This window comes from Belonocnema kinseyi, chromosome 3 (genome assembly GCF_010883055.1).
Source record: "Belonocnema kinseyi isolate 2016_QV_RU_SX_M_011 chromosome 3, B_treatae_v1, whole genome shotgun sequence".
Taxonomy (NCBI): Eukaryota; Metazoa; Arthropoda; class Insecta; order Hymenoptera; family Cynipidae; genus Belonocnema; species Belonocnema kinseyi.
The window spans coordinates 31848855-31858848 of NC_046659.1; the positions used below are offsets into that span (position 1 = coordinate 31848855).

Below are 9994 nucleotides of genomic sequence, written 5' to 3' on the forward strand. Positions count from 1 at the left end.
GCGGAAATGTCTAGATGAATTAATAAAAAAGTATATTATAAGGCTAACTATTAGTTTCCAAATATTATTATTATTATCAGTTAAATAATATTACCAATCAGTGTTTCAAACTTGCAACAACTACCATTGTTTGAAAAATAATATATTACATTAGCAAAATAAACTATGGAAAAATATGAATACAATTCAAACTATTTTCAAAATACTCATCTTTATATTCAATTTTCATAAGATTAAATTACATGTGTTTATGAATTTGTTGGATTGATAATTACAGCTGTTCTTACTTACACTGAAAACTATGATTTTCCTTTCATCTTCTTAAAAAGTATTAAGTTTTTAATTAATTTTAGTATTTTTGTTATACATAACCAATTGCACAAACAGGCCTGCCTGATTGGAGCCCCATCCATTGGATTTATTTGAAGTATGATACCCCTCAAAGTACTAAAATAAGAATTACCGCATACACATATACGGGCGATTCATAGTATGGGGGTGAAGATGTCTCTTGAACTTCCGGTAGCACGTATTTTCTGCCATACGGCAAGAGTATGAGGTTCCACGACCAATCAGATCCAAGCTTCTCCTTTGCAATTTTGCTTAACTGGAAATAGACGTGTAATGCCCGTTAGCGGTTTGCAGCCCGCCAGTGATGCGACTTTTTTTTGCAATTTTATTCCTACAGTCCAATAGTTCCGCGTACTAGAATTGTCGTAAAACGATATTTAGCTCAAGTGATGCGCAAACTAGTGCAAAGTTTTGATCTGGAAAACTGGAAACATGTCAAAACAATATGAACTCTCGGATATTGACGAGTGCATTATTTCAAGGTTGTGGCACATCATCTGTAATTTTAAAATCAGAGATAAAGAGAGGTATTCTGACGAATCACACACGAGATTATATGGCTAATTTACGAAGTTTGATTAAAACAACTGCGTACCCTCACTGTAATAGAATATACCGGGATATCTCATTTGATCCCATTTATTTCCTAGGTTGTCCCAAGCATATCCCAGGGATAACCCATCGAATATCCTGCAAAGCGTAAATTTGAATATCCCAGGGATAACCCCAGGATATCCAGGGTAACCCTGGGACGTTTACGGGATATTCAAATGTCCCAAGTGGGATATAAGTTAATTTTGGGATATCCCGGTATATCCTATTGCTGCGAGGGTAAGTACTTTTTTTTATCAAAGCTAGCATTGGTTTATAATTATTTATTTATAATTTCATCATCAAGCCTGATTTTGAAATATTTTTACAATCTTCTAGCAAATATTATAGATGTTTCTATAACCAATCTTTTCTATGGTGGTATATTATATTAGGTACATAGTTTTTTAGCAAAAGTTGTTTCAGAAAGTGTAATAAACATAATTTTATAAGAATTTATTTTAAAATGTCTTGATTTTTAAATTGTTAATACTTCCCTATCAGGATAAAAAATTGTTTTAGCCTATAATTTCAAAAATCGCAACATTTTGTTGATTGTTCTTGATTTTTAATGTTTTCATTTAAATCATTAAAACACGGGGCCGGCGCGACCGAATGTGAAGACTGTGTTTCTGCACAGGGCGGAAAAATTTTAGGAGCTGTAGATTAGCGACCTGTATCACGTGAGATATTTATTTTTTAATTTGAGCAATGTCTTGAACTACTGAAAGGTTAATGATATATTTCTGTTGGTGACAAAAATGGAATTTTACCAAAGTTTAATATTGAATAAATTCCTATAAAAGTTTAAGTTTAATACAATAATGCTTAACAGTCGAATATTTTTACAAATGACATTTCCAAGTATTTAGACTCGATGCCTCGCTCAATCTTAAACTTGTTTATAAAACGTACAGTTTCCGGTGCCAAGTATCGAAAAAGAAGAGTGTAAAAAGAGGATTTTCTTGTTAACCTTTTACCGCCATTCAAAGCGCTTTAACTACGGGTAGTTTTAATGGATGGAATCATATCGGTGAAATACTCATCTCACACGAAAAGAGCAACGCACATTGAAGTGCCCGTAAACAGTGGACTCAATTATCATTAAGGTTGAGGACAAACAAGAGAATCGATGCTAATCATCAAATTATGTTAAATGATGAAGCGCGACATTAGCAAAATGTGTTAGAGCAACTTCCAGCAATCATACATTTTTTCGCACAACAATGTTTGGCGTTTAGAGGACCATGGGACAAATTATCTGGTCCCAACAGAAATTTTTTAAACTATTTGAACTGATTTCAAAGTTTGATACTGTTATATCCGAGCAACTTTGAATAATTAAAGGTGGTCGCACGCAACAGCATTATCTCGGAAAAGGTATGCAAAATAAAATTATACATTTAGTTTTTTTTTTTATTATTAAACTTTTACTCGGGTAAACCTGGTTATACATCATAGCCACAGACTAAGTCAAGTGACTGATGAGATTAGAATTTTATAAGTGAATTCAAATTATTTAATACGATGGTTGAAACCTCCTGCGATGATGTTGTAGGTATACAATTGTGATACTCTCAGCCATTTTTGACTTATGTGGACCTGAAAAGGGCCATTTTCAGGTAGGCATTCGTGCTTCAGTAAGTAAGAATCGAGCTCACTCGTTGAAGATTGTGATACTTTCAGCCATTTTTGACTGATGTGGGCCTGAAAAGGGCTGTTTTTAGGTAGGCATTTACGCTTCAGTAAGTAAGAATCCAGCTCACTCCTTGGAGATTGTCATGCTTTCAGCCATTTCTGACAGTGGTTTCATCTTCCTGGATAGTACTTTTCTATAACTGCTTATCAAGGGGTCCGAATGGAGCAGAAGATGAAGAAGAACATCTAGGTTCTTCATTTGTCTGTCAGACATTCTGCTGTTATTAGCTCTAACTTTTGTAAAGATCTTAATGTTTCCCTCTTGCGACTCTTGTGAATACTAACCAATTGGTGGCTCAAAAGATTGAATTATATCACTTTCGTGAATAAGCAGCTTACGTACTGATGGTGGCATTTTATACCAAGGATAAAGATTTATGCAAAGATCAGCGGTTTCCAAACAGTAAGTCTTCAATTTCGCACAATTAACTATCCTTCCGCACCTTTTAACTTGTAATATATCGTAGAATCTGGTGATCAGATCTTCATCCGAACCGGTTATTTTAGCAACCGCTTTAGCTTTTCCCAAAAAGGAACGGGCAAGATTTCCGGTATTTTTTGTTCCATAAACCCGCTTTACCACATCAACTATTAAACCCAGTTTGGATCTTAAATGTATCTAAATACGTTCCTTTCTTGATTTTTTCATTTCCTTTTCTTCCTTTTTTCTTGCAGAAAACTTTTTAAAATCCATATTGTAGGAAACATGTAACAAATATTCCAGAACACAAATCCAGGCATGCAACGTCGAGAGACCAAATTTATAATGTGCCTCATTGCATGGATTTTTAGCTGCACATGGTAAGTTGTTAACCTGTTTTGATCCAACTCCACAAATATTGCAGCGAGAAGATGCTTTCTGTCCAGTTAGAATATTACATACCTTTCCATCAATCATCGTATACATCAAGTCAAAGCTGATATCAAAACTCATTCCACTGACACCAATGGAATAGGTACGAACTTTTTCCAGCAGCTTTATGTGAAAGTTGTCTTCTTTCTTTACAAGAGAATCAGTTTCTTTAAGGAAATTAAATTGAATTGTTCTACAGAAATTGACAGATGAAGATGTTATGTTCGTCCAAATAACATCACCATCTGCTTTTAATTGAAGAGGGACGAAGGAAATCAAAAAGAAAGATTTATCCGTGAAGAGGCTCTTGTGATAGCTGATATTTTCTTCACACTCAGAATCACTGTCATAAGATTTATCGCTTGCATCCACATCATCACTCTTCTTGACCACTTTTTCCGTGTCATCTGATGCGCAGAAGCACCGTCCATACCCCACTTTCCAAAGAGAATTAATTTTTTTACCAAAAAGATTAGCAAGATCATCTTTTTATATTTACAAAAAGATTCGCCTAACTGTATGACCCAATAAACTTATGAAATGGACACTTGCTCCTGAATTAGATGTCTCTATATGCTCACCGTTTCCTGGATAACATACCTAAATCCACGTACATCGCTAAGATTCTTTGCAATTTATTCTCGTCATCATCTTCCTTACGAAACTGCGTCCCACATTCGCTATCGGACTCATTTCTGATCAATGAAAGTCGTCTTTTCGGATCCATCTTCAAATGATAATCGTGGTATTCCTCTCTTTAAAACATTAGTTACACCTTTCGTTTGGATAGGTGGGCAAGGAAAAGGTACCTTGAACTCTGCTTCTAAGAATGCAGCATGATTTTCAGCAAACAATGCTTTTTTCCTACAGAAACTTTTCCATTTTCTATCATACAAAGGCATAAAAGAATCAACCAATTTTTTTCTTATTACCATTAATTGACTTTCATCCAGAGAAGACGTAGCATTAATATTATCCAAAATCAAATCTACTTTGTTACATATTGATTGTGGATCGCTATTCCAAATGATGTCACATAAGTGCTGATTTTTTATTCTGTATTCCATGTTGAAAAATATTTCGAAGGATTCCCTCAATATCTCCGTAGAAACCCGCAGTCTATTTGTGAACGTTTTCCGTGAAGCAAAATAAAACAAATGCAGAAAAATAAATCAACAATCACTTGAAGTTGCTCCTGCTACATTCAACTGTTTTTAGGTACAGTTGATACCAAAAACAATTTATTTTTAGCTGCAACAACTTGAAGTGATTCCTGATTTTGTTTTCTTCATAAGTATTTTTTTGTTTCAAGAAAGATTTATTTTCAAGCAGTCTTTGCCAAGACATTTTCAGTTCATTCTGCAAAAAATCTAGCCTATTAAAAAACTGGTAAAAATGTGCATTTGTTCATACATTTTTTAAAAATAATTACCAGTAACTATCACTATTAAAAATATATCAGCAAAGAGTCTTTTGCAAGACATTTTGCATTGATTCTACAAAAAGAAATCAGAGCTATTCATGAAATTGTAAATTAATTTGTGAATTAATTTGTTCATAACACTATTAACAATTTTTGTAGTTACTCTAACCTACTGGCAATTATTTTTAGTTACTTATTTAATTGATTTATGACCTTTTTTAATGAATTTGAATGTCTTAGAAAAAATGGCATCACGGAAAAGTTTAGCAACAAAAAGTTGTAACTTTGTTGTTGAGTAAAAAATTTACGTTAAGTCGAATTAAAATATCCGCTATTACTTGTTATAACTGGAAGCCTTACGGTCATTTCTAAAAAAAACATCAAAATTCTTTAAGAATTGCACTGTCGGTCGATTTTTGTCCAAAAAAGGTGCTTTTTTCCCACTGTGCAACGCAGTCTGGCAGTAAGAACATCAAGTCTCTGTCGGCGAGAGTCTAAAAGTTCATCCAATATTGCTGGTGTTAATGTCTCGATGTGCCGAGGGTGGATGATTTTAGTAACAAGGTTCATCAGCTTTCTGGTTCTATTTTCTTTTTTATATTGAGTTATTCGACCCAATTTGCACCTTACTTTGCTGACATCCATATCCAACCTGATCTTCCATGGTGGATCTCGATACCTTGCTGGAGGAAAAACTGCATTTGCAGGCCCAGTTTTCCAGCCCAACGTTCTAAAGTTTGCCACAGCTGCACAGTCTAAAAGATTTTGCATCTCTAACGCAGTTTGTGCTACGTTCAAATACGTGGATAAAACCCTGCTGTGCAGATGTGCTATTAGTGCACGCAGATCATTTGTGATGTACTTTTTGGGCAGAGAATGCCTTAATGTTGGTTCCACATATCTGAACTCTAGTAAAGTATGATGAAAATTCCTTTCCCGGTGCTGTAGTTTTTCTGAGATTTCCCTACCCACATCATCGTTAGTATTATCCGGATGTAGTTCTAATGGACCCAGTGCCTGATGTTCATTATCCCTAGCACCTTTGCCTTCAGCGTCAATCGAGTCTACGTTATGCACATCTTCCAATACGAGCTCATCAATAAGAAGCTGCCGTTCCACTTCCATTTTGATGGCAGCTATTTCAACAGCCAAAAGCAGTTTGTTTTTTGGTAGAATCTGATGCGTTAAAGATGTTTTGAGACTTGAGACTTTTAACAAAAGCTTTTAACAGTATTTTTTATAAATAATAATTACTATTACTAGACTATTAGAGTTGCAGTTCATTAAGATGTTTCTGGGTAAAATCTAATGAGTTAAGGATGCTTCAGGAAGTATAATAAAGATAATTTTAGAAGAAATTCATTTTAAATTTCTTCATTTTTAATACTTGTCTATTAGGGCAGAGAATAGTTTCAGCCTATAACCTTAAAAATTGAAAAAGTTTTATTGATTATTTTTGATTTATAGTGTTTTTATTTAAATGATTTAAACAATGTTTGCAGCAAGTTTTTTGGGGCGTCAACGTTTTATGACTTTTTCTATGATTGGATAATTAGTAACTATGCGAAATTGCTTAAAACTGTGAAAATTTGGCTAGGATCCAATTTGGACCCTCCGGCTTTCTAGATATGCGATTTTTCCGGTCTTTCTAGTGTTAAAATATATTAGCAATTGGCAGATAAAAAATTTTTAATATTTAAATGTTAGAAATTCGTTTTTGTTTTGGGCTGTGGATATCTATCCGGCCAATACGAATTAAATCGTAACCTCCCTGTAAATTTATAAAATAGTTTTGCAAAGATATTTTAGGATGAAATTAATTAATTAACTAAGCAATGTTAAAATGAAAATCGTTTCTTGGTTCACATATCAACTATTTAATTTTTTTAAATCGTCTTTTTTTGTTGAAAGTTGAACTTCTTGATTGAAGGGTGAACGACTATTTGAAATTATTTGTCAAAGTAATGTTTCTAGCCTGATTATGCTGTCCGGTGTATATAGCATATATAAATGATAGAACTGACATCTTTCTCCGATACTGTGATCTCTTCTCGACGTTTTTAGTCATGATCGTAATAAGAAGCATAATTTACATGTAACGAAATATCGTAGCATCACTTCCTTATGTTCTGATGGAGCCTCCGTCTTTATCGAAAGCTATACGCAGTAGAGTAAAATGGTCCTGCAAATTTCCGTGTTGTGAAAATAGGTGTTTCGTTAAATACGAGGTGTGTTCAAAAAGTGGTAAATTATGTTAGTACCGTTTTTTCACAGCAGAAGCTATTCATACTACCGACTTCTCAGCTGATGTAGATTTTTTTTCGATTCAATGAACGGTTTCATGGGCTATCATATGGGCGGTCAAACGACTCCGTCAGTACCTACTAGGGAAAAAGTTTACAATTTAGACGGATCACACGGCCTCGATTTGGCTCCATAACGTCAAAGGCTCACGCCTACTGAGATGGAGGCTAAGATTACTCCAATACAAGTATGAAGTTCAGTAGGTTAAAGCTAAAGAGAATAAAGCTGCGAATTGCTTATCTAGACTATTCCCGATTACTAAACCAGACGTGCTGAATAGAGCTCTAAAAGACGCAGAGATAGTGAGAAAAGGAATCACAATAGAGGAAAAATTACCCAAAACAAAAATACTCGAGACGCCCATTATTGAGGAATTAAAGACCTCCAAGTACAATAAACCTAACCCGGCAATTACTGTCAATGAGAGAGTCGACAGCAAGATCAAAGTTAAATTACCTGAATGAAGAATAACCGAGTCCTCTGAGGAATCAACTGAAGAGTCAACTAAGGATGAATGAAAAAGCTTAAGACACAATGAGACTGATTCCAATCTATTTAATAACTACTTAAAGTGGAAAGCAAACCCTGTGACAAATGAAAGGGTAAAAATTAAACCAAATGGAGCCGGAACATCGTGGAAAAGAATTATAAGGGATAATATGCCAAATTACAATGAGGATGAATGGCTAAGATACCTAGGTTGGATGGAAGATGATTTCATGATCAAGAAATTAACTATAAAATGACTACACTTTGAGACCCTATGTTTACACCTATCGAAAGAGAACAAATAGTAGAAATGGTCAACTATTTGTCCAACTACTACGCAAACTCCAGTTTTCACTTGTGTTTGAACAAAGCTCGCGAGCTAGCCAAACAAGAAAAGGAGAAAGTCATGAGAGAAGCTGATCGTCATCACTTAGGAGAGAACAATACCATCAGTAAAGTATGAGCAAAGCCAGAATGGTCAAGAATGGACGAATAATTTAAAAGGTGCATCAAATCGTGACGTATCTGCCAACTACAGAAGTCAGTTAGGATAAAAAATCCAGGACAGATTGACGCGATACACTTTACTACTACCAATAAAAAATGAAACTTCTGAAAGCATTCTGGACAATTTGATGGAACATTAAATCTACCTGTTTGGAGCACCACAGGTCATTCTAAACGATTAAGGACATAATTTCTTGTCAGAACCAGTGCAGCAGTTTGAAGAAATGTTAAAAATTAAGTACATAAAAACTACTGCATTCCATACTCAGGCAAACGGAAATATAGAAGGAATACATTCATCATTACAAAATATGATTAAAACTTCAATGGCAGAAGATAATAACGAGTGGGCTGAAAGCATCAAGTTCAGAAACTTCACGACAAACACTACGAGAAATGAGACGAAGGGAATTTCACCCTTCGAGATGAGCTTTGGAAGAGACACAAATCTTCCTTCGATACTAACCAGATCAACCACACTTAACTACAGCTACGTGATTTCGAAATGGAAAGCCAAACATGAAAAATACATTCAAAAGGCTAGGGAGAGGATCCAGCTACAACAAAAGAAGTTTAAAAAAAGATTTAATGAAAATATAAAGCGCACCCATCCAATCTATCAAATTATAGACCTGGTTAAATGGGAAAATAAACACATGTTACACAAATTAGATCCCAGCTGGAAGCGCTCAGGCACAATAATACAGCAATACAACTAGTAGATAAAAACAACTTGATCATAAATTGTAAGGAGACATTCACAAGAATCCAGACATGTCAAGTTATGCCCTTTTATGTTTCAGATAATGTCCAAGATAGTACTGATTCTATTCCTAGTGATAGGGATTCAAGCTAACTTTACTTTCATTAAACTGAAAAGAAACGTATCCGTAAAGGAGGAAAACAGGGTGCACATTTTTCATGAAGAATGGCGGCTGATAATAGGAATCAATATGACCACAACCAAGCAACGTGTTTTAGCGGTAGACTACACTTTACAGCCGGCTGAAATAGCTTGTGGAAAAGAATGCACGCTAGGGTGGTCCAAAATCATACCTGTTGAAATTTTTTGGATTAGAAGTCATGACACCCCCCATCCCTTCCATTTCGTAAGGTTGCCGGGAAAAAAATTCCCTTCAGGTTCAAGCCAAATCGGTTAATATTAAGACGTGCCGCAAAGGAGCTGAAAATCCCATAAGATTAACATGGGGACATTTTGATTTTCGGAAAAATGGGATTCAGGTTTCTGGATTTAAATTTAGCTTGCGGGAGACATTAAGAATTTGTTAGGGAGTCTGCAATCAATCATTTCCATTGAATTACTTCAAACTTTAATGCCCCCCAACTCCCTTGTGGAGCCCCAAAAAATCCTCAAAAATCTGAAATTGAAATTTTGGCCCAAAATTGACACATAAATACTCTGTATTTAGGTATGAATTCCTGGTATAGGCGTTTTATGCTACGATTTGCAGAGGTAGTCGAGCCTCTGAATAAGTTGTTAAAAAAGGATAAAACATGTGAATGGTGAGTAGAACAAGGACAAGCAATGCAAACGATCAAAGATTTATTCACAACATCTCCTATTTTAGCATGTCCGGACTTAAGTTGTCTGTTTCAGTCAGAAACAGACGCGCTTGATACAGGATTAGGGACGGTATTAACCCAAAACAGAGACGGGAATAATTGAGACTCCGGATTCTATAACCACGCATAAAATTTGCCTGGCCGCTTCAGGCCGCTCGAGTTGGCCCCTGATGGCTTGAAAATCAGTTTTCGAA

At 35.2% G+C, this 9994-nt stretch overlaps 1 protein-coding gene across 2 annotated transcripts in view; it reads right to left on the reverse strand.

Annotated features, from left to right (window-relative positions):
- The window catches only part of LOC117169177 (DNA-binding protein D-ETS-3-like), a 600266-nt gene that overhangs the window by 121235 nt on the left and 469037 nt on the right, over window positions 1-9994 (reverse strand). The window contains exon 4 of one of the 2 annotated variants that reach the window (XM_033355404.1): window positions 280-848. The exons of the other annotated variant lie outside the window; for it this stretch is intronic. Coding sequence (XP_033211295.1) covers window positions 829-848 — 20 coding nt within the window. The 3' untranslated portion in view covers window positions 280-828. Of the gene's footprint in view, window positions 1-279; window positions 849-9994 lie in introns of those variants that run through there. 2 annotated transcript variants of the gene reach the window in all.